At 33.8% G+C, this 26,114-nt stretch overlaps 1 protein-coding gene across 1 annotated transcript; it reads left to right on the forward strand.

The window, feature by feature from the left end:
* The first annotated feature begins 13,609 nt into the window (after positions 1-13,609).
* On the forward strand, positions 13,610-14,050 carry LOC140184121 (uncharacterized). Its single transcript, XM_072234407.1, has 2 exons — positions 13,610-13,870; positions 13,970-14,050. The coding sequence occupies exons 1-2, from the start codon at positions 13,610-13,612 to the stop codon at positions 14,048-14,050; spliced, it is 342 nt and encodes a 113-aa protein (XP_072090508.1).
* Positions 14,051-26,114: the final 12,064 nt, after the last annotated feature.

Consider the following 26,114-nt stretch of genomic DNA (forward strand, 5'->3'; position numbering starts at 1 on the left):
TTATTTGAATATCAAACAAAATAGAAAAAAAAAATTTGTGTGTCACTAAATTTTTTTTTCATCACAAATAATTAAACAAGAGAGAAAATATTAGATTTTTTGTATTTCTAATATTACTTTTAGTTATATTATTATTAATCATTATTAATATAAACTTAGTTTTAATAGTTTTAATATATTATTATAATAGAGATTTATATTTAAACATTATACGTATTAGATAAATAATTTAAATTAAATATATAAAATTATAATATTTTATAATATTTATAAATTATAATAAATATAAATAAATAAAAAAATTATACTTTATTTTATGATAAAAGTATTAATGTAATTTTATACTATTATATTTTTTTTAGTTTTTTATCTAAATAAAAAAGAATTTCTTTTTATTTTCTTTCATTCTATCTATTTTCTTTTCATCCAAACAACACACATATAACTCTATTTTTTTTCTATTTTATCTCTTCTCATTTTCCGTCCTCTTATTTTCTTTCTTTTAATTTTCTTTCCTATATCCAAACAAAGTATAAGTCTAAAGAGTCTAATATCTAGATGCGTCTAAAATAAGCATAATAATTTTATATTAGATGAGCCGTTTTTTATGAGTTATTAAATATTTAAATTTATTAAATAAAAATCAATGAAGGTTATAAAAAGTGAATATTAATAAATTTTATAAATATAGAATAAATTAGTATATATAGATAAATATATTTTAATATATAATATTTTTAAAAAAATAAATGTAATCTTTTATTTTTGAATAAATAAATATTAAAACATAAAGCTTATACATACATACAAAAATATTTTTTATTTATTAAGATTAATTTATATACAATAAATTTTTTTAATATTAAAAATACAATAAAAATATAATTAAAAATAATATTTTATTTTACACTTTTTAATAATGTTATGAGTTTATTCCACAAGTTAGCATGTATGGTAACACTTACTTGTTAGTCATATTGCTAATTCAACTTAGTTTTTGGACATTATACCAATAAAATTGACGTCTTTCTCTTCTAGATGCAGCAGTAATCATTATTTACTACTTTATTGGATCGTGTACAAAAAGTAAAAAAAAAAAAAAAAGATGAAAATTTCATCACATTCCATCATCGTTTTTGCCATATAAATGTAACTAAAAATAGAAAAAATATATTGATAGATTTTATAAATAAATATATATATATATATATTTAATATATAATATTTGAAAAATGACAAATAAAATCTTTTAATTTAAAATAAACAAATATTAAGTATATAAATAAATAAAAAATATTTTTATTTATTAAGAATAACTATTATGCAATATTATTTTAATTACAAATTATAAATTAATTAAGTTATTTTATATTACTTGAAAATAATTAGATTATTCGTTAAAAAAATTAAATACATTGTAATAGTTAATTTGTTAAAATTATATTATTGTGTAATACAATTTTTTTATCTAAATATTTGTAAACATGCACTTTATTCAAATATTATATGTGATATCATTTTAACAAACTTAACTATTATATAATAACATATTTTATAATGTGCACAAAATTATCCTTTCATATTAATGTATGTTTTAAAATATTATATGATTTCTATGAGTCATTTGGCCAGTTCCTATGTCTATATATCGAACACATTTTAAATACGATATTTATCGACACTCGTCCGACACTTATGTTTTTTGTGTCCAACGAACCATGTCTTAGTAAAAAATAAAAAATTTTCTCCAGCCTTATTTTTAATATATATTCTTGAAATGGATTTAGAAATATTATATATTATTCTTTATTAAAGTAAAAAACTATTTTTAAATATTTTATATATTAAAAAATGATATTAAAAATGGTTAAAAATTAATTTATATTTAAATATCAATAAAATATCAAAATATTATTATAATTTATTTAAAAAAATTTATATTTTATATATATGTCGTTTCCGTATTTTATAAGAATTTGTAATTCGTACATCTGTGTATCCTGTGTTATGTTGTCTCCCATGACCGTATTGGTCTTCATTCCAATGTTATATAATACATGAAAATACTGATTTTTTTATTTTACACACTTTTAAACAAATATTTGAATTTTTATTTATATTTTTAAAAAATAAAAATAGAAAATAAACAATATTATTATTTTTTAAAAATATAGATAAAAATTTACTTCTAAAGATTATATATATATATAAACGTACTTAGAATTAGGAATCTTTACATATCTACCCACACTAATTTGTGACTTTCATGAGTCTATGTAACAATTCGCTGTCTCTTTGATAACTCTCAAATTAATCATGATGAGTAATATTTGAAACAATTAAAAAAAATAATTGTATTTTTAATTTTTTTTATTAGAATTGTCAATTATTTATTAAATTGTAGCTAGATAATTAATTTTATCTTTTTGGATTTTACTCTATAATAATAACTGAAACATCGATTTTGTGTAAAGTAAAAAAAAATTTTAAAAATAAAAATGGTACATAATTATATAAAGATTACTTATATATAATTATATAAAAATGGTAATTATAATTATGTAATTTTCATATCATTCCATATATTTTTCTTTTCATAGAAATAAATTGTTATCTATAATTAAAAAGTAAAAGTAATGTTGTGTTTTTTATTTCTATTTTTTAAGAGTATCAATAAAATATTAAAAAATATTTGTGTATTTTTGCCACGTTTTTCCGGTATGTGAGAAATATAACCACATTTTTAAAGCGTGGTAATAACAAAAGATACGGCCACACTTTTAATGCGTGGCAATAGCGAAAGATACGCCATGCTTTTAAAGTCTGGCAATAGCGAGAGATACTGTAACACCCTAATTTTTAGCACGTCATGATCATACTAAAATTGAGGCATTACTGACCTGCTTTTCGAATTTACTATTTAATAATGAGCCTTTAGTTTGATTTCGCATTTCAATTTTTAAGAAAAGTCGAAAAGTTTTGTTTCTATTAATTAAAAATTATATATCAAAGATTTCCAAGTAATACTAGTCACATAGTTAGTAAGAATAATAAATATCATACAAAAGAATTCAAATGAAACTCAATACAACTCCTATCCCTCTGTATAAAATAGAATCTTAACTAACAAAGGAGAGGGAATTCTAGGAAAGCGACTCAACACATAAACTTAATTAAAAAAAAACTAATAATCGCCCGCAACTTCAAACTGAGTCTTTGAACCTGTGTCACTGAAAGGGTGGAAGATTTTGGGGTGAGAACAAACCATGTGTTCTTAGTAGGGAATGGAAATGCCGTAAAAGTAACGAAATAAAGTGCAAATAATTAACTTTACTCAATAAAACTATATTTTTATCAAACCCTTTGAAAATACTCTTGGTTCCACTATATCTAACTAATTACCTCTTTTTAAAATCTCTAAACCCAAAACGAATTCTAAATATAAAACTAGTCACATTACCCGTCTCTTAGCCACATAGTTAATCCTCTGGCAAATGTCAATTCGTAATCACTTGAATACATTCACAAACAAATAGTACAAGCTAGAGTGTAACACCCTAACTTTAGCACGTCTTGATCGTACCAAAAGTAAGGAGTTACTAACCTGTTCTCCTTATTTACTATTTAATATTGAGCCTTTAGGTCGATATCGCATTTCAGTTTATAAGAAAATACTAGAAAATTATTTGTAGTAATTAAAATCACACAATTATTAATAATAATAAATGCTATACAAATGAATTCAATATAAAACTCAAATACAATACCTATCCCTCTGGATAAAATAAAACTTAAAGCAACAAGGGCGAGAGAACTCTATAAAAATAATAGGAACCACAAGTAAATCTACTAGTCGTTTGCATCTTCTAACTGAATCTTCAAACCTGTGTCACTGAAAGGATTGGGGTGAGAACAAACCACACGTTCTCAGTAGGGAATGGGAATGCCGTAAAAGTAATGAATTTAATGCAAATAATTAACTTACTTAGTAAAACTATTTTGTTAACCCTTTGGAAATACTTTTATTTCTACTTTAGATAAATAATTACTTTTCTTTAAATTTCTAAACTCAAAACAAATTTTAAATATAAAACTAGTCACATTTTCTGTCTCTCAGCCACATAGTTAATCCTCAGTCAAATGTCAACTCGTAATCACTTTAATACACTCACAAACAAATAGTACAAGTAAGAGATTCAATTCAATGTACAAGCAAGTCACAACAAGACAAACAATACAATCACAAAGTAATAAAAGAAGCAAGTGCAATCAAATGCAAATGTGCAAACAACATGATGCATGTCTATCCCTAACGCAGGCCATGAGCTCATGTATCAATTGCCTACCCGCTCCCGACATTACCTGGGCACAAGTCCCAGATATGACTTTCCAGATGCATCAGTGTACTTATAAGTCGTATGGCTAGGCCGCATCAGTGTGACTTTCCAAATCAATAAGCGTACATCTGGAAAACAGTTCTCAGTGTGTGGGCGTCCCCACTTTACATTTGGCACTAAGGCCCAAACAATGTCACATCTGCTCTCCTGTGGCAGTCATTTCATTAATCAATATATTAATTTTATCTTTGTTCTCTGCTCTCTTGTGGCAGACAATCTCTTTTTCTTAATAAATCAAACTCAAATCATTTTTATTTGAAACCAACACCTCTCTTTATAACCTTTCCAAAATCAGAAATCATTTTTGATAAATAAATAAAACTCATTCTCAATATCTCAAATCGATTCCAAATGCGGATTTATTTTCAATATCAAATTAACCTCAACCCAAGAAAATCATTTTACATAATATTCAATCAAACTGACTTTCTAACTCAACAATCAAAATTCTCAGTATTCCTAAACAATCAAGAAATTAAATTCATATTCATCACTTTCAGTCACTCCAAACAATCATAAATTATTTGCAAATATTCACTAGACTTTCATGGCATTCATAAATTAAAACAGTTAATTTCAAAATAAAATCCCCTACTTCCGTATGAAATCAAAGTCAACGAAAATTCTGGAGGAGCTTTTTGATCGAGCTGCTGAAGAAGAAAATGTCAGAAATTGCATGTGCCTCCTAGAACTCCAATTAGCCGAACTCAAAAAGAAGTGGAGCTACATCACCATCAACATCTACCGAACAAAAATAATGCTAACGTATAGAGGAGAAAGATACGAACACTTTTATCAAATTAGATTTTTTTATTAAAATTATGGATTTAAAGAAATCGGAGCCAAAAGCTCATGGAAGGTCACGGTTCTTCGAGAGACACTCTCGGCCTCTCTCACTTCATTCCCTTTCCCAGTTTTGATTTCGGTGGTGATATTGAATATAATGAAAGCAGGCATGATGATGGTTAATGAATAAGATTATGTGTCATGATAATATATATGTATATAAGCATTGCAAGCCACGTTGCCAATTCTTTCTTTTCTTTTGCCTTCATGACTTTGGCCAAGTAAATAAATCCAAGTTAAAAAAAATATGATTATGTATATGTATAAGGCATATGAGCCATGTTTAAAATTTTCTTTCTTTACTCCCTTAAAGGCTTCGGCCAAATTTCTTTCTCTTTTTTTTTTAAACTTTAATAATAATAATAATAATAATAATAATAATAATAATAATAATAATAATAATAAAAATTACGTCTCAATATAATATATTTGCTCATAAATAGTTAATTATTTACTTTTCAAAAATCAAGGGTTTTACAAAGAGACTCAATTTAATGTACAAGAAAATCACAACTAGACAAGCAGTACAATCATAAAGAAATAAAACAAACAAGCGCAATCAAATTCAAATATGCAAACAACATTATGCATGTCTATCCCTAACGCAGGCCATGAGCTCATGTGTCGATTGTCTACCCGCTCCCGACATTACCCGGACATAAGTTCCAGATATGGTTTTCCAGATGCATACAATGTGCTTATAAGTCTTACGGCTAGACCGCATACAATGTGACTTTAAGTAGTACGGCCAAGCCGCATAAAGGTGACTTTCCAAATCAATAAGCGTACATATGAAAAATAGTTCTCAATGTGTGGGCGTCCTCATTTTACATTTGGCACTAAAACCCAAACAATATCACATATGCTCTCCTATGGTAGGCAATCTCTTTAAGTTAATATATTCTTTAAATCCTTATTCTCTGCTCTCCTGTGGCAGAGATTCTTTTTCTTAAAAAAACCGAACTCAAAACAACTCTTAAAACAAAATATCTCCTTACAAAATTGGATTTAAAACATTAGGTTTTTCATAATAAATCAAGTTTAAAAATAGAATACACCTTTTCTCAACTAAATAATCTCAAATAATTTAATTTTTCAAAACCAAATATTTTAAAATAACTTTTCAAATAAAACCTCAGATTTTATAAAATTTTGATAGCATTTCTTTTAAAATTCAGATTTTACCACCTTTCAAGATTCTCAACCTTACCACCTTTCAAATTCTTTTCAAAATATTTTCAAGTAACAAATCATTTTCAATATTCACACCGTTCAAAATATCAAATAGAATCAAATCATTCTCTTTAAAACTAAGCCTCTTTCTATTTTAATTAAACTAGCTCATTTCAAATCTTTTGCTTTTGAAATTTAAGGAAATTCATTTCTTCATTAAGACTTTACAAATTCCTCCAACCATACTCGTTTAACATTTAATACTAACCAAAATCACCTTCTCGCATATTTTTACCAGCCATTCATCAGCACCTATTCACCATCATACTAATACCAAAATCAGTTACCATCCACTTCCATAACCATAAATCCCAGCATCCAACATAGTCTCAATTCAACCCCAATTCATAAACCCAATTCATATTTTAATTTAACAAGCAACACCAAATTGACCAACACTCACAATTACAATCAATTCTCATTAATTAGACACACAAAACACGTATAAATTATTTGCAATTACTCATAAAGCTTTTTGGCATTCTTAAATTAAAAACTTATAATTTAAAAAACGAAATCCCACCTTTTGTACGAAATCAAAGTCAATAAAGATTCTGGAGAAGCTTTTTGACCAAGCTACTAAAAAAGAAAACGTCAGAAATCGCCTATACCTCGTAGAACTCTAATTGACCAAACTCAAGAAGAAGAAAAGTTATGTCACCGTTAACTTCTATTGGACAAAAATAATGTCAACATATAAAAAAAAAAGATACAAATACTTTTATCGAATTAGATTTTTTATTGAAATTACGGATCTCAAGAAATCGAAGCCGAAAGATAAAAGAGAGTCATGGTTTCCTCCCTCACCCACGGTCTTTCTCTTTCTTTCTTTTCTTTCATTATGGTTCGGTGAAGAAGTAAAGGGAATGATGAATAATGGAATGAAAGGTGATCATGTGTCATTAGTGCTTTGCATATATAAAGGAAACGTGGCATTGGTTTATATATATATATATATATATATATATATATATATATATATATATGCATAAATTTCATTTTCTTTTCTTTTGTTCCTTCAGAAGGCTTCGGCCATAATAATAATAATAATAATAATTAATTTAATTTTTTGTTTTATCAAATTATTTTTGATAAATAATTTTAAATTTAATAGAATAAATAATAATTAAATTAAACTTTAATTAAATAAAATTTTATTTAGTTATTTTTGTTAAAAATAATTTTCTTAAAAATTACATTTCAATATAATATATTAGCTCTTAAATAGTTAATTATTTAATTTTTTAAAAATTCGGAGTCTTACAGATACATCCACTCTTTTAAGGTGTGGTGATAATAAAATATGGCAACGCTTTTAAACTGTGGCAATAGCAAGAATACAACCATGCTTTTAAAATGTGGCGATAGCATCATAAAATTTAAAAAAAAAATTATTTTTCTGACTTTATCTTTATCACTACACAATATAAATTTTTTCACTTCTTTTTTATTACCAAACCTATAAATATAGTATGAAAATTTTATTTTAAGACAAATCAAACAATAATTGGTGACATATATAATTTTTGCTATAATTATTTTATATATTTATACTCAAAAAACAAAATAAATCTCAAGTTCAAAACTCTAATTTCTCAACAAATTTCTCAACCTGAACATAAAAACATAGAAATAATTAAATAGACAATATATCATCTCCAGATATTAGTCCTACCGAAAAAGAAAATACTAAGACACTCTTTTTATAAGGATAAAAGAACGGAAGGAATTTAAGAGTTTTAAAATTACAAGTCACATTTTATATAATGAATTCTACCAACAAATAACAAAAAGTAAAATTCTTTAAATGGTACAAAATGTCATCACGTGATTCGTGAGTAATTTCCATAACCCTCATGCATTATTTTCTTTGACGTTTCCACTTTTCTCACCTTCGGTAGCCACAGTAGCCATCAGCTCGTTAAAGTTTGCAATCTTCCCATCTTTCAAGTAATATTTCAATCTAAAACACCATTTATCACATGTAGCAGTTAGAAATCAACACTACAAGATTTCTATTTATTTATGGAATTTTTTTATGGAGGTTTTTTAAAACCTCCCCAACACATTTTATTTATGGCAATTTAAAAAACCTCCATTAATTAAAATTCAAAATTATTAATAAAAAGTATATCGTGTGAAAATGGAATTTGAGCATGGTTGCTTGATTTCCATTTTGTTCCATGCTAATTTTTTCTTTTTCCTCAAATGAGAGGCACTGAATTAGTCGAGAGAGAGGCATGAAACCCTAAATTTTCTACCGCCATTTTTGCCATCGTTCTCACCGCCGTTTTTGTCTTTAGCACCGTTATCATTACCGTGTACATTGCAGTAGAGAGCTTCTAGATCGAGCCACCTCTTCTATTAACGCATATGTTCTCTCTATACTGTCGTTGCTGCCAATGTTGCCACCGCAGTTTTTGCCATCGTTGCCGCCACATTTTCTTCCGTCGATGCCACTGTAGTTGCTGTGGTACAAAGCATTTTCAGATCTGTTCACTTCGGATCTTCTTCTTCAACGATGCTTTCTCGCACTCTAATTTCTCCTTTGAACTACTGCTGGTACTTCTTTTTCTTCTTCTTCCCTGTTAATTTGCTGATATTACTCCTTTGAATGATGCGTTGTTTATTATATTTCAGGATTGCGGTATTCGAGCAAATAGGAATTGGAAAGAATGCCAGTCACGTATGTTTCTTCAATTTAATCACTTCTCGATGATTTGATTCTTTTTCACGAGACTTTTTTTTTACAACGAAGATCATTGTTATTCTGTTTGAATGTTACTTAATTTTGTTTTCTTTGTCAAAGTCTCAATGCAATTATCTTATTGACTCAATGCAATGATCCTTTTGGAGCAGTCAATAATCCGCTCTACCAAATTACTACTATTAAGCAGGTGAAGCTTTGATTTTTTGATACACACTGTGACATGAATCTTTCCAATGTATTTGGACATAAATATGTCTAGATACATTAATTTTCCGATGTACCGAAAAAGTAAGAGTGCCAATTGGAATGGAAGGAGTAGTTTTCTCTTGATCTCATTATGTTTATTGACCAGTACTCTATTCATGCAGCCTAATGGAATAGAAAATGGTCCTTATGATTATACCAGAAGTGGAAATCTCACTCGAGATGCTTTAGAAAGGTTTACTGTGTCCTGTTAGTTGTGTTTGTTTACCATTGCAACTGCCAATATTGTGGCATTAATGTTTTCTTTTCTCACCACGTTTTACCTTGCATGCTGTGTTCTCAATTTGTTGGCGAAACATGATAAAGCAGATAAAGCCATATGCTTCACCAGTGGAATGGCTGCTCTGAGTGTTGTTTCTCATCTTGTTTAAGTTGGTGCCTTTTCTTTCTTCATTGTGCTATAATCTGGTTTTTCTTCATTTTTAGTTGTGAAATTTAGATTAGATTCATCACTGAGAATTTAAGAATATGAGTAGTTTCATGCATTCACTCATGCAGTGTCGTGTCATCACTATTGGTATTTTTCCTAGATTATTCGTTTGTTGGATTCATTTTTAAAACTTACCGATTAATGTACTATGGGACTGAAAGCCATGAATTCTCAAAGAACTGTTCTTTTTCCCCCTTTTTGATGCAAAAATTATATTTTCTTATATTTGGCGCTGATAATATACTATAATGTAGGTGAAGAAATTGTTGCTGGAGATGATCTATATGGTGGAACAGACAGGTTGATGTCCCGAGTAATTCCAAAGAATGGCATTATGGTCAAGTTAGTCTAACTTGTCAGTTATGCTTGTTCATTTTTTTTTCATAACCAGTAACTAATTATGGCACAAACCAATAAAATTTGTTTGTTCCATGAAGTAAAAGACCAATTACTCTTTAGTAGTCTGATTCTTTTAGGCAAATTAAATGAAAAAGACTAATTACTAAATAAGCAATTAAAATAAAAGATTGATTCTTTGTGTGTAATTGCTGTGTGGGTCATAATTTCAGTTGACAACTGTGAGCTGTGTCCCACCTAAGAAAGCAGCTTCTCGAATAGTGAGCCTGTTATTTGCATTCTATCAAGTTTACATTTCATATGTTGTAGACTGATTGGAAAAGGTGGCTTTTTCCCCCTTACAATGCACTTCAGTGAAGACCTACCCTAGCAAGCCTCCGAAGTGTAAGAGCATCTCCAACGTGCAAATAAATGGAGCCCTCCTACTGTGCATGTCAGAATGAAAAGAGAGACGGGGCATTGGAGAGGAATTCATTTGAGTTCTTTCACGCCATTCAAAGCGAGGAAGTCCCTCTGAATGGGAACTCCCATTAAGCAATAAACAATTGCCACTTGGCAATTAAAATAAAAATAAATAATTATATAAAATATTAATTAATTAAATAATTATATTAATTAATTAAATAATTATATTATATAATTAAATAATAATTAATGTAATAATAATTATAATGACTAATTAAATTAAATATTGATAATTTTATTTAATTAATAATTTATATTAATTATTTATATCATAATTAATATTAAATATTATTTATATTTATATTATTATATTAATTTAGCCGTTGTAAAACTAGCCGTTGTAAAAATAGCCGTTAGAAACTAGTCGTTACTATGTTACCGTTATTATTAATAAATTAATATTTTGTTACTCTATATATACCACTTAGATACACTTGTATTCTCACATTCTCTACTGCTCTTCTTCATCTTCTTCTAAGTTTACAAAATCAAAGTTCTGCTACTATTATTTTTTGTTCGAAAAAATGGATCCAAACCAACTCAACTCTTTCTTCAATTACTTACAAAACTTTTCTCAAATTCCAAATACCCAACAATCTCAAACCTCAAACTCTCAAGTTCCAAATCAAAATTTCATACTACCAAATACATTTCAAAATCCAAATCCACAAAATCTCTCTAATTTCAATTTTCAAACTCCTTATAATAATCAATTTCCTATATTCCAATCACAAAATCAAAATTCACAAATACCCCATTTACCATTTTCATCCATATTTAACCCTCCTATCGGAAATGTTACTCCAACTTCCTTGTCGTTTCCAACTCAATTTAGTGCATCAAGACATAACTCATCTGGTGTTGGTGGCTCTTCTAACCCATCCTCTCAGACTCCTATACAATCTAGTCCAAATTCGCAATATTCAGATTTTGCCAACGCTCATGGATTAGATGCTATCGACCTCAATGATGATATTGAAGATCGGAGGCAAGATAGTATTCAACACTGGCATTGGAAAGAGGATGAGATGCTGATCAGTGCATGGTTAAATGTTTCAACTGACCCTATAGTTGGTACCGATCAAAAGGGGGAAACATTTTGGAGTCGAATTCATAGCTATTTTGTAGAATTTTGCTCCGACATGACAAGGGGGTAGTTGCATGTAAGAAACGATGGTATAAGATCAACAAGGCTGTTGCACAATTTGCTGGTTGCTACGATCAAGCTAGTCGAAACATAAGGAATGGTTCGAACGCTGATGATATAAAGGAGTTGGCTTATAAACTTTATTCCACAAATTATGGTCAAAAATTCACTTTTGAGAGGCATTGGAACATGCTTCGGTTGGAGCAAAAATGGAGAAGCCAACTACCTACACAGAGTGGCAGCTCAAAGAGAACCAAGGTTAGTGCAACTGGAGCATACTCATCCTCATCAAACCCAGAAACACCGTTGGATGACGAACCCGGTGTGGACTCTCCCGTTCGCCCACAAGGATCAAAGAAGAGCAAGCAAAAAGGTAAGGGAAAAGCACAGATGTCTGAAGATTTTAGCGAAAGAAAATCATCGGTTGTCAAAAAATTATCTCTCATGGAAGATATTAAGAATGTTAGAGAAAAGGAACTAACGGATAGGGAAAAAGAAAGAGAAGAGGAGAAGGAACATAGAGCAAAGATTATGGCAATCAAAGAGAAGGAGTTACAAATTCAAGCGGCAATGAAAGAACAAGATTACAAGCTCAAGCAGAAATGAAAGAAAAAGAATTACAAACTCAGACGTATATTAAAGAAATGGAGATAAAAGCAAAAGAAAGGGAAATGGAAAGGATGGCCAAGGAAAGGGAAAGGGAGATGGATATGCAAATACTTAATGCTGACACGTCTACAATGAGTGAAAAACGACGAGCTCTTCATGAGATTGCATGTGAGAAAATAATCACCAAGTGGTTTACTTAATGGTTTCTTGTATTCGTAGAGTTATGTAGTATGTTCTTATTTTTATTGCGTATTACTGGTTTATGATGTAGTTTGTTTTATTTATTTCTGATGTAAGTTTTTAAATTAGTTAATATTATTGTTCCCTTATTGTTCATGAAAGTGACCGTTGCAAAACTAGCCGTTGCAAAACTAGCCGTTAACTAGCCATTGCAAAATTAGCCGTTGCAAAACTAGCTGTTAACTAGCCGTTGCAAAACTAGCCATTGCAAAACTAGCCATTGAAAAACTAGCCGTTAACTAGCCATTAGGGTACTTATTGCAGACACACTTATAAATATCAACTATCAATGACTCTGCAATTCCACTTCAACTCTTGTTTCTCACCTCGAAAGAGAACTAAAAATTACATTTCTAAATATGGCTAGAAATTTTGATGATATGTTTAATGAGGCTTTGTATGGCAAAAGAAGACGGCAAGATAACACAGTCATAGATAATTGGATCGATGAGTGTTTACTCCAAGATTCAGAAGAAGAAGATATCGATAGAAGCTCTATCCCAATTACTCATAGATGGATCAACAGAGATCGAGAAGCAGGACATGATCACCTTTATCAAGATTACTTTGCAGATGAACCGGTGTATAATGCTGACATTTTCTGACGGAGATTTCGAATGAGAAGACAGGTGTTCCTTTGGATAGTAGATGCTCTCTCAAACGTCTATCCCTATTTCCAACAGAGGGTTGATGGAACTGGAAGAAGAAGCTTGTCACCACTCCAGAAATGTACCGCTGCGATACGGATGTTAGCATATGGCGTAGGAGCTGATGCTGTTGATGATTATGTGCGCATAGGCGAGAGCACTACAATTGAATGCCTGGAAAAATTTGTTGAAGGTGTCATTTTGGTGTTCGAGAATGAATACTTACGAAAACCCAAACCAAATGACGTACAACTCCTGCTACAAATGGCGGAGGGTCGTGGCTTCCCTGGCATGTTGGGTAGCATTGACTGCATGCATTGGCAATGGAAAAATTATCCAAAGGCGTGGAAAGGTATGTACATGAGTGGTTATCGTGGCGTTGCAACCATAGTACTTGAGGTTGTAGCATCTTCAGACCTTTGGATATGGCATGCGTTCTTTGGAGTTTCTGGTTCAAATAACGATATCAGCGTGTTAGATCGTTCTCCAGTATTCGATGATATTCTAAATGACCATGCTCCGGAGGTAAATTTCACTATTAATGGTAATAATTATACTATGGGATACTATTTAGCAGATGGTATTTATCCTGAATGGGCCACATTTGTCAAATCAATCTCAAAGCCACAAGGGGAGAAATGCAAGTTATTTGCACAATACCAAGAAGGGCAAAGAAAAGATGTGGAGCGAGCATTCGGAGTGTGATGAACGATTTTTTGACGGTTTAGAATTTCACCAAATGAATTCTCGTTGCAAGTATAGTTTCTAAACCAAACAATAATCCTTTCATACAAAAAGTTGTTTGTCACTAGTACAAACCCCTAAAATTTATAAACCGAAGTATTCAAACCTCGGGTCGTTCTCCCTGGGAATTACAATAAAGTGTCTTGTTATTGGTTGTGAGTTATTTTGGGGTTTTGATAAGAAGCATGAAAGAGAAATGGCAAGAAAGTAAACTAAGGCCTAAAAATGTCTTGACAAGGGTTGGTGGTCAAGGATCTTTATCCTAATCACTAACCACAATATGAGAATTGGCAAGGATTAATCTCATTAAATCATCCTCTAACTAGTAGTAAAGGAAAGTCAAATGAGCTATATCAATCCTAGTCCATAAGTCCTAACTCTCCACTAATTCAATTAGTGAGAACTAGAGTCAATGGATCCCAATCATCAATTACTTGGACATTAGTAACTCAAGAGTTCCTAAGTTACCTTTCCAAGCCAAGAACATAAAACTCTACTCTAAAATCCAACCAAGCATTTCAGCAAACACTTAGAAGGCATAAAAGGAAAGCATAGTAAATTGATAACAAGAATGAAATCTAACAACAATTATTGAAATGAATTAACAACAACAATCAAAAGAAACACATTTATTATGAATTACCTTGATTGAGTTGAAAGAGAGTAGAAGAAACAAAAGTAGATCTACAACAAAACACAAGAACAACATAAAGGAAATTACAACAAAAGAATAGAAGAAGGATGAATCTAACAACAAGGAATTGAAAAGATAGAAGTAGAAGAAGATGAATTAAAATCTAGATCTTAGAACTAAACCTAATCCTAATCCTAATCCTAGAGAGAAGTGAGAGCTTCTCTCTCTAAAAACTACTTCTAAAACTAAACTATGACTAATGGTCAAAAGTATGTTGATTCCTCTTCAATCCTTGGCTTAAATAGCATCAGAAAAGAGTTGGATTAGGCCCACAAGGCTTTTAAAATCGTTGGCCACGTGTTGCATTAAGTGGGTCATGTGCCACCATCGGCGCATCCACGTACCGTGCGCGTGTGCGCCTCTATGCGCGATGCAACTATGGCAAATCTTATATGGTTTCGAAGCCCCAGATGTTAGCTTTTCAACCCAACTGGAACCGCATCAATTGGACCTCTGTAGCTCAAGTTATGATGAATTAAGTGCAAAGAGGTTGGCTTGACAGCTTTTTGGTTCCATTATTTCTTCATGAGTTCTCCAACTTTACATGATTTTTCTTCATTCCCTTGATCCAATCTTTGCCTCCTAAATCTGAAATCACTTAACAAATATATCAAGGCATCTAATAGAATCAAGGTGAATTAAATTTAGCTATTTTAAGTCCTAAAAAGCATGTTTTCACTCTTAAGCACAATTAAAGGGGAATATACAAAACCATGCTATTTCATTGCATAAATGTGGGTAAAAGGTTATAAAATCCCCTAAATCAAGCATAAGATAAGCCCTACAAATGGGGTTTATCAACCTCCCCACACTTAAACCAAGCATGTTCTCATGCTTAACCCAAAAGAAAGCAAAGGGCATCAACATTTATTCAATGTAACCTATCTATATGCATCCTATCTACATGAATGCAACTAGATGCAAAAATGATTCTACCTACTTGGTTAAAAATAAATCAATCCTCCAAGGGCATGTATAAACGGGTAGGGCTAAGGTTATATGACGATTCATGAATCCTACCAATTTTAGTATAAAAATTGAAGTTCAAGTAGACTTGCAAGAAGGGTGCTCATGAAAGCCGGGAATCAAGGAGTCGAGCATCGAACCCTCACCGGAAGTGTTTGCACTCTAGTCGCTCAAGTGTGTAGGGTCAATTCTCTCAATTCTCCTCTAATCATGCTTTCCAAAATTTGTTTTTTATCTAACAATCAACAATTATTTCATGCATGCATACAATTATCATGAGGTCTTATTCTTTGGTTGTAATGGGGCTAGGGTCAAGGTAGGATTGTATATGGTTAAGTGGACTAAATATTTGAATCTTTGATTAACCTAGACTTTCCCACCTAACCTATATAATGACCTAATACAATTAAAAGCTAACCTAACTACCCATAATTCTCACTTTTTCACATACTCATGCATTTTCTTTTTCATTTCATAATACTTATGCATTGACTCTTATTGGACTTCACTTTGGGGCATTTTGTCCCCTTTTTATTGTTTTTCTTCTTTTTCTTTCTTTTCCTATTTTTTTCTTTTCTTTTCTTTTTCTTTTTTTCACATTTATTTTTTTTCTTTTTTTTCTTTTTTTTCTTTTATTTTTCTCATTTTTTTTCAAGAATATCAATGCATAAGGTCTTACATTTAATTAACGCATGAGTATGTACCCAATTCCCAATATTTACAATAATAATACAAAACTACCCTTTTATTCACCCAATGTCCCAAGGTTCCCACACTTGAATGATACTCACACACACTAGCCTAAGCTAATCAAAGATCCAAATAAGGACTTTTATTGCTTTCCGCTTTAAGGCTTGTAATGTGCTAAATTAAGAACAAAGTGGGTTAATCGTAGGCTCAAATTTGGCTAACAAAGGAAGATAGAAGGTAAGGCCATTTGGGTAAGTGAGCTAATGAAACAATGGCCTCACTCATATAAATGCATGAATACACAAAATAATAGACATAAAGAATCAAACAAATCAAAGATTACATTCATAGAAAGAGAATAATGCACACAAGAAGGACGATAAGTGGTTATAAGATGAGCTCCTTCAAAAGGTTGTGCGGATGACTTGTTTGTTGCCCCATTTAAAAGCTTTTCCTTTCCTTCCGTATTTGTGGCCAACCCAAAAGGAAAGAAAGAAAGAAAATTAAGCCTATAACAAAGATATCAAGGCAATTAGAACATAGGCGGGGGCTAATGCCAAATAAGAGTATGATTCCCTACTACATGTTAGCTACAACATGTAGAGGAGGGAACAATAAGAGAAAATGGCATATCAATGATACTTGATGCAAGAGTAAGGTCAAAGTATGAAGAGCATGATGAGCATCAAGTTCGAACAAGAGAGAGTGGGCCATGAAAGACAATATAAGGTCATATCAATGCACAAAGAACACAAGTGCATAAAAGATCGAGCATTGATTTGAAAAGAAACATCACCCAACAATATGAAACAAGTCAAGAGGCACCAAAGTAATGCAAGGAATCCTCAACAATTGAGTAGAAAGATGCAACACCATTATTAAAATGACTTAAAAAAATGAAAACATGCTGCAAAAACTAAATGAAAATGGGAAGAGTAGAAGTATGCGAATGTGATAAGCAAAAGAAAATGGAAGGGGAGAAAAAAAACTCTTTTTTTTACCGACGCGTGCGTGTCATGCACGTTTACGCGTCAATGGGTATATTGGTCGAAGGACGCGTACGCGCCAAGTGCGCGCACGCGTGCGTCGTGTTACGCGAGAGGCTTAGTGTTGGCCCAAAAGTGGCACAACTCTCTGGTAAAAGTACCAGGAGTGTGGATCGTACAATCGACGCACGCGCGCACAGCATGCGTGCGCGTGCATTGCGAACTTAAGATCGTGTGCGCGTACGCGCCAGGTGCGCACACGCGTGCATAGACTTGTGCCTTAGGCCCAATGTTCGCACAGTGCAGGCCTAACTCTCGGGTTTTTGGCTGGGGTCGAATTTTCGCATCCACGCATACGCGTACAATGCGCGTCCGCGTGGATGGTCGAAAAATGCTCAGGTGCGCGTACGCGTTATGTGCGCGCACGCGTGGATGGTGTTCTGTTTTCAAAATTTTTTTTCGAAGTTCTTGCACCAATCCAAGCCTTTCAATCCAACAAAAAGATGCCAAAACACCCTAAAACCTTATTTATCATATTATACTTCTAACTAAACTTAACAAACCAATAAAAACATGAAATTAAACTAATTCTACCAATATCTACAAAGAAAGAAAATGAAAAGATGTTACCATGGTGGGGTGTCTCCCACCTAGCACTTTTGTTTATTGTCCTTAAGTTGGACTTATGGAGAGCTCCTCTCAAGGTGGCTTGTGCTTGTACTCATCTTGGAACTCCCACCAATGCTTGGTTCTCCATTGTGCCCCAAGACTTCTTATTTGTTGCACCAAGTGTTGATGCAGTTCTTCACAAGCTTGGGGCTCCCAAAGTTGATCCTCATGTATACCGGGATCCCATATCTTGTTTCTACACCCATCTTTAAGTTGATCATTATTAGTCCATGTGGGTGGCATGACCTTAGAACTCTCAAAGAAGCTTCCAAACAACTTCCTAGACCCATGCAATTTGGTTCTACTCCAACCATTGCTCTTGAGTTTTGAGCTTACAACCTTCATGAGCTTAGAATGACGTTTCCAACCACTACACAACTCTCTCATACTCTTAACTCCACAAAGAGCTCTAAGTTGACCATCATTTTCAACTAAACCATATTCAAGTGAGAAAGTAAAGCTTAGGGATAAGAATTTTACCCACTTGAATGTTGTGTTGGATGGTAACTTTGGAAGGGGTGGTCTCAATGATCTTGCAAGCTCCACTCCCTCGTGCTCTTTCTTGACTATCTTCACCTCTTCACTAGCTTCTTCAATTTCAATCTTTTCCCTTTCATCACTTGGCTTGGTGTTGCCTTCAAGAACTTCATTTTGCCCAATGGGAGGTGAGTCAATTTTGGATAGGAATTCATTGATGAATGAATCCATCTCTAGATCAACCTCTTCATATTCTTCAATTTCAATATACACCATGCCAACTTTTTCCTCTTGGTAGCTCTCTTTCGATTCACTCTCTTTCGCATTGCTCACCAAGGGTATGGGAGGTTGTGCACACTCTTCTATAATTTCAACTCCATGTCCAATGGGGGAGGATTCGATTGTAGATAGAAATTCATCCATGATTGAATCCATCTCTTGATAAACCTCTTCCAAGTCTTCAACTATGACTTGCCTTGGAGGTTGCGCACCCTCTTCAACATCAATATCAAGCTTCTTGGAAGGGTTCTCCATGATGCTACATCCCCTTGGACTTTCAACATCTCCTAAATCTTCGACCACTTCTTCCTTTTCTTCAATAATCATGGCTTCCTCTAGTTGCTCCAATACAAAATGGCATCCCTCATCCCCCACCGGAGTTTTCAATCTCTCCTTCATGCTTTGCTCTTCTTTAGGTTTTCCACATGTGGCTACGGGGGAAACTTGAGTATTCAAACATTGGTGGGCTAGAGCATGCACCACCTTGGTCAAATTGGTCACAAACTCAAATGTATCCCGCTTCATGGCTTCTTGCCCTTGAAGTAACAAAGTGAGAGAATCGTCCATTGAGGCTTGGGGTGAGTAAGAAGGTTCATTATTTTGGAGAGAGGATTCATGGTAGGAAGGTGGTTCCTCTTGATAAAATTGTGGAGATGGTGTGTATTGAGGTGGTTCTTGGGAGTAATCTTGATAGGGTTGTGGTGGTTCTAAAGATTCTTGCTCATAATGGTCATAAGAATATGGGATGGATGATTGGTCATATGGTGGATATGGATCATAGGAAGGTGCTTGATGTGGAAAGGCTTGTGAGTATGGTTGAGGTCCATGTTGAGGATGAGATTCATAGGCATATGATGGTGGTTGTTGAGTGTCACAAAAAGAGTAATCATAGCCGTTAAATTGGCATGCATTAGGATGGAAATTATACCTATAAGTATCTAGAGGTTGTTGCCAATAGGAGTGATCAATTCCTTGAGGCTCCTCCCATCTTTGTTCGTTCCATCCTTGGTACATGTTATCATTAAAGTCCACATTTCCTACAACACAATTAGAACCAAACTCAAAGCCAAAGTGAGAATTCATAGTGAGAGAATAAAATAAAACTAACAAAAATTAAGAAACAAACAAAAGATAAACCTATTCACAATATTCACATATGTACAATAACCAATAACATAACACCATTGCAAATCTCCGGCAACGGCGCCATTTTGATGAACGGTTTTTTGACGGTTTAGAATTTCACAAATGAATTCTCGTTGCAAGTATAGTTTCTAAACCAAACAATAATCCTTTCATACAAAAAGTTGTTTGTCACTAGTACAAACCCCTAAAATTTATAAACCGAAGTATTCAAACCTCGGGTCGTTCTCCCTAGGAATTACAATAAAGTGTCTTGTTATTGGTTGTGAGTTATTTTGGGGTTTTGATAAGAAGCATGAAAGAGAAATGGCAAGAAAGTAAACTAAGGCCTAAAAAGGTCTTGACAAGGGTTGGTGGTCAAGGATCTCTATCCTAATCACTAACCACAATATGAGAATTGGCAAGGATTAATCTCATTAAATCATCCTCTAACTAGTAGTAAAGGAAAGTCAAATGAGCTATATCAATCCTAGTCCATTAGTCCTAACTCTCCACTAATTCAATTAGTGAGAACTAGAGTCAATGGATCTCAATCATCAATTACTTGGACATTAGTAACTCAAGAGTTCCTAAGTTACCTTTCCAAGCCAAGAACATAAAACTCTACTCTAAAATCCAACCAAGAATTTCATCAAACACTTAGAAGGCATAAAAGGAAAGCATAGTAAATTGATAACAAGAATGAAATCTAACAACAATTATTGAAATGAATTAACAACAACAATCAAAAGAAACACATTTATTATGAATTACCTTGATTGAGTTGAAAGAGAGTAGAAGAAACAAAAGTAGATCTACAACAAAACACAAGAACAACATAAAGGAAATTACAACAAAAGAATAGAAGAAGGATGAATCTAACAACAAGGAATTGAAAAGATAGAAGTAGAAGAAGATGAATTAAAATCTAAATCTAAGAACTAAACCTAATCCTAATCCTAATCCTAGAGAGAAGTGAGAGCTTCTCTCTCTAGAAACTACTTCTAAAACTAAACTATGACTAATGGTCAAAAGTATGTTGATTCCTCTTCAATCCTTGGCTTAAATAGCATCAGAAATGAGTTGGATTGGACCCACAAGCCTTCTAAAATCACTGGCCACGTGTTGCATTAAGTGGGTCATGTGCCACCATCGGCGCGTCTGCGTACCGTGCACGTGCGTGCCCCTATTCGCGATGCAACTATGGCAAATCTTATATCGTTTCAAAGCCCCGAATGTTAGCTTTCTAACCCAACTGGAACCGCATCAATTCGACCTCTGTAGCTCAAGTTATGATGAATTAAGTGCAAAGAGGTCGGCTTGACAGCTTTTTGGTTCCGTTATTTCTTCATGAGTTCTCCAACTTTACATGCTTTTTCTTCATTCCCTTGATCCAATCTTTGCCTCCTAAATCTGAAATCACTTAACAAACATATCAAGGCATCTAATAGAATCAAGGTGAATTAAATTTAGCTATTTTAAGTCCTAAAAAGCATGTTTTCACTCTTAAGAACAATTAAAGGAGAATATACAAAACCATGCTATTTCATTGCATAAATGTGGGTAAAAGGTTATAAAATCCCCTAAATCAAGCATAAGATAAGCCCTACAAATGGGGTTTATCAGAGTGTTCCAAGCACGCTTTGCAATTATACGTGGTCCAACTCGTTTTGGGGAAAAGAAGAAGCTTGCCAACATAATGAGAGCTTGTATTATATTGCATAATATGATTGTTGAGGATGAAAGAGACACTTATGCAGGAAATTTTGCTCAGGGCTTGGAGTATGATGATGTCGAAAATGGCTTATCACAACCTCAGCTGGGAGAAGAAGATTTCGCATCATACCATTAATTTCTCCAAAGAAATGCCCAACTTCGAAATAGGCAGCAGCATAGACAATTGAAAGAGGACTTGATTGAACACATGTGGCAATTTCGCAATGCTTATCGTCAACTATAAAGCTTAATTATGTTTTTCTTTGTATTAAGTAACTTTACAAATAGTATAATGTAACACCCTAACTACCAAAGCTCACGCTTCCGGCTACGCAACTCTGATAGCTCGGACATTACGACGACACTTATACTATTTAATACTAAAATATGAGCCTGTTTAAAACTTTAAACCGCAATACCGCTCTCAAGAATACTTTTGCTATACAACGTACATCCATACATGCCATACAACTTACAGAAACTCATAAAGAGTACATCCATATATATATATATATATATATATATAATATTACAAACATTATCCAATACAATTCCTATCCCTTATAGAATATATCAAGATAAAGGCGAGGGTACAAAAATAATAATCTAAAGCAATACAGAGCATCTCAATAACAAATAAATAAACTCTTCGTAACTTCTGCGCCCAAATCCTGAAAGGGGAAAAATGTAGGGGGGTGAGAACATCATCCTCGAAAGGGTTCTCAATAGAGGTTTTTTTTTGGAAACTACTGCAATAGGATACATGAAGATAACCCGAACCAGTGATTAATAACCGTCTTATGCCTCTTTTCAAAAACAACAGTTTACAATAAAAGTAAAGTCGGAAATCTTTTTTTTTTGAAAGAGGAACCGTTCAATCCTTAAATCATCGAAAGCCTTTCAAAAAGGTTTATCTATACTGAACCAAAATAGCCTTTCATAGTTTTCCAAACCAGAAACATAAAACCGGAATCAACCTTCGGTCCATCTCAATTTAACCACGGCCCTAGGCCCAAACAATCCAATCCAACAACCAATCACCACAAACCAACAGAGTCCCAGTTGCAAACACAGATAGGAAGTTCAAGCACAAACAAACAGTTACAGCAAGTAGAACAAGTAGCAAGTAATCACAAGTAATCACATAGGCAAACCAAGTACAATATGCAAACCCAAACAATGTCACATAGATGCATATGATGCATGCCTGTCCCTAGTGGCTGATGATATCATCTGTCGGTTATAGAGCCAATCCGACAAGTCCTGGTAGCTAACCATTGGACTGTCCCTCTGTCGTGTCTCCCCAACTCGAGTTATACTCAATATAAACTTGATCATAATCATGATCCATATCCATCACCCTCACTGGTGAATATTTATGGGGGTGAGCTCATCCGGGAATTTCACAGTGCCCGGCCACCCTGACGACATAGGGTCAAAAGAGCTTCGAGTCTCCACCTGGTGGCTAGCCACTGCTTCCTCCCAGGGAAACTCTTATCTCCGATAGTGGAAGTGCAACATCACAACTTATCAATGTTTCAGCATAAATGCTTTCATTCTCAATCATGGATCAACATCCATCTCAGCCATCCGGCTCACGGTTCAATCCAGAACCAGCCAATATTCATATCATACACAGCCATTCTGGCTCACAACAAAACAGCACTTCCACATTCAAAATCATCAAATTCATGAAATCGGCATTTAAGCCATAAATCATTTCTCTATTCATTTCACTTTGAAATCAAGTTTCAACTCTTTTCAGCCTTGGCTTTAGAAATCTCGTTTCTCAAATCATCTCAGGCTCAAAAGCCAAATTTTCTAAAAGTGAGTTCCCTTTTTAAATCAAAGCCACTCTCGGCATTCTCTTTCCAAAACTTTCAAAACCATGGCAAGTTAAGGATTTATTTCAAAGTATTCAAAATCACCCATCCAACAATGGGATTTTATAACAAAAGTTTCTCGGCAGAGTCCCAAGTCTTTAGGGAAGGTCAACCCATATCAATTCCTTAAAATTCAATGAAACTCTTAAAATCATAGATTCTCAATTCAAGTAAATAAAATTGAATTTACTATATAAAACCGGCCATACTAAATCACAAGTTCCAACCCGGTCCAAAAATCGACTCATTTGAAACGGAACCGGTTCATTTGAATCAAACCACTTTCAGGTTTCTTTTTGGAATCCATTTTTCTAACTCTTCCAAAATGCCTCAAACTTGATTACTCAATTAAAAGTCTAGATTCATTTAAAATCACTAAAAGCTCCCTTTTATATTAAAATCAATATTAGAGCATCATTCTTTCCTTCAGTGATTCAAACGGTAAAAATAGTTCATTTCTAAATGAGCCAAACTCAACGTATAAAGTTCATTAAATAAATTAAGCTTGAAAACATAAATATCTTTTTAATAAATCAAATAATACAATTTCTCAAATCCAACCCTTTTTAAATAACCTTTCAAACAAGACTAAGATTTTATAGAAATTTCGGCAGCACCTCCCCTACAACTTAGACTTTTGCCACCCGATTCGGGTCCCAACTAAACCGTTTCTCTTTCCTTTTCAACAGCTCAAAACCAGAAATCAATTCAAAAGCAAGCTAAATCCAACAGTCGCCTCAGTGGCATATCTCAGGAAAACCATTTCAAAATCAACTCAATATCAACCAATTTAACTCATTTCCAAAGCTTTAAAGAAACGGCTAAATAACAAATCATTTGTCCAAAACCGAGTCGATTAAAGTAAACCAGGCTGAATTCAAAAGTGCATTCGACGTTTCACATCATCACAATAATTAACTCAATTCAAATCAATCCTCAACGGATTAAACTCATATTTCAAATCTTTAAAGAATCAACTTCAAAACGTTACATTTCACAAAGCCGCACAACAATTCAGTCAAACCAACATCCATAATAGTTCGAGTCAATCAAATAATACATAAGGCAAATACAATCACTAAATACACAATATCTCACATTCAGTATCCATATGTAATAATTCCAATGCGTAAAACATAATTTTTGGAAAGCGTCCCTACCTCAAAACGCAAATTCCATAACCCAAACGCCTCATAAGTTCTTTCCGCCTCGACCCGAAATCAACAGTCAAAATCCCGGCAACCAAAACCTCGGTTTCAAGCCACTTTCGCAACAGTCTCAACAACTCTAATCGCAATATACAACAACTGAAACTCAATCGTACAGCAATTAATGCCACAAACCTCAGCGTGAGATAATAGAATAGTAACGAAAGGGCTTTCAAGTCGAAACGCTTACCGAACCGAAGAAAGAGCGGCTGAACCGAAATAGTGGCGGTCTTTGAACCGGTTCGGCGGCAGCCCGACAGCCACCTTGAGCGGCAGCAGCAATCGGACTTCGGCAATGGTGCCGGCAGAGTTTTCCGGCAGCAGAGGCAACCTCAGCCCCAACTACTCGTAACAGCAACAGCAACTCTAACCGTGACATGCCATAACTCGAACTTAGCCCTACGTTATCAAAACCTTAGGATTCCTACCCAAATATAACAAAGTGCAGATTTTCAAGGGTTCCGGAATGTAACTCTTACCGTAACTAAGGTGAAGTGACTGAGCCAAGCGGCGACATCCCCGATGGTTGTTCCAGTAGCCACCGGACGGCTCCAGGCGACCAGAACAATGGCATGGCGTCCTCCTCCTTCGGCAGCAACAGTGCAGAAGCTTTAGCTAAGCACCACAGAGCAGCAGATCGGCAGTGGCGGAGCCGGCTTCTCCTCCATCGCGTTCTGTTTCTCCCGCACTGCTCTCTCCCTCTTGCCGACGACTGTGATGGAAACAACCCCCAACAGCGGAGGCAGCAAGGCTGGCTCGACCACAGCAGAGTGCGACACGCCTCTCTCCTGGGCTCTCGCTCCCCCTCTGGCCGCGATTCACGGCGGCGATAGTAGCGCCGTTGGAAGACACGGAAGCAGTGGCGGCGACAAGGCTAGCCGCAAGCTTCTCTTCTTCGTGCGCCTCTCTGTTCTGGGTTCCCTCCTTCGCGATGGCCATGGTGGCGGCAGATCGGTGGCAACGTGGTGGTGCAACGGTGAGGGAGCTTGGCGACGGAGACCCTGGCAGCATGGACTGCTGCGGCAGCGCGGCGCAGCGAGCTTCCCTCCTTCCACTGGTAGCGAAACCCTCACTCTCAGATCTCCCCTTTCCTCTTCTGGCGGACCCCCTTCCCCTGCTTCCCTTTCTATTTCTTTCTTTCTTTCATCTTTGCAGCCGTTGCTGCTGCTGATTGTTGGGAGAAGGTTTTGATGGCTGTAGGGTTAGAGGGAATGGGTAACTGGGTTAGGGTTTTTAGGGTTAGCGGTAGTTTCGTAATTTCAAATAAAAATAGGGCCAATATAGTAATTAAAAATAGATTTTAACCCAACAATAATAAAGCATAAAAATACTATT

The sequence above is a fragment of the Arachis hypogaea genome, chromosome 4 (assembly GCF_003086295.3).
Source record: "Arachis hypogaea cultivar Tifrunner chromosome 4, arahy.Tifrunner.gnm2.J5K5, whole genome shotgun sequence".
Lineage (NCBI taxonomy): Eukaryota > Viridiplantae > Streptophyta > Magnoliopsida > Fabales > Fabaceae > Arachis > Arachis hypogaea.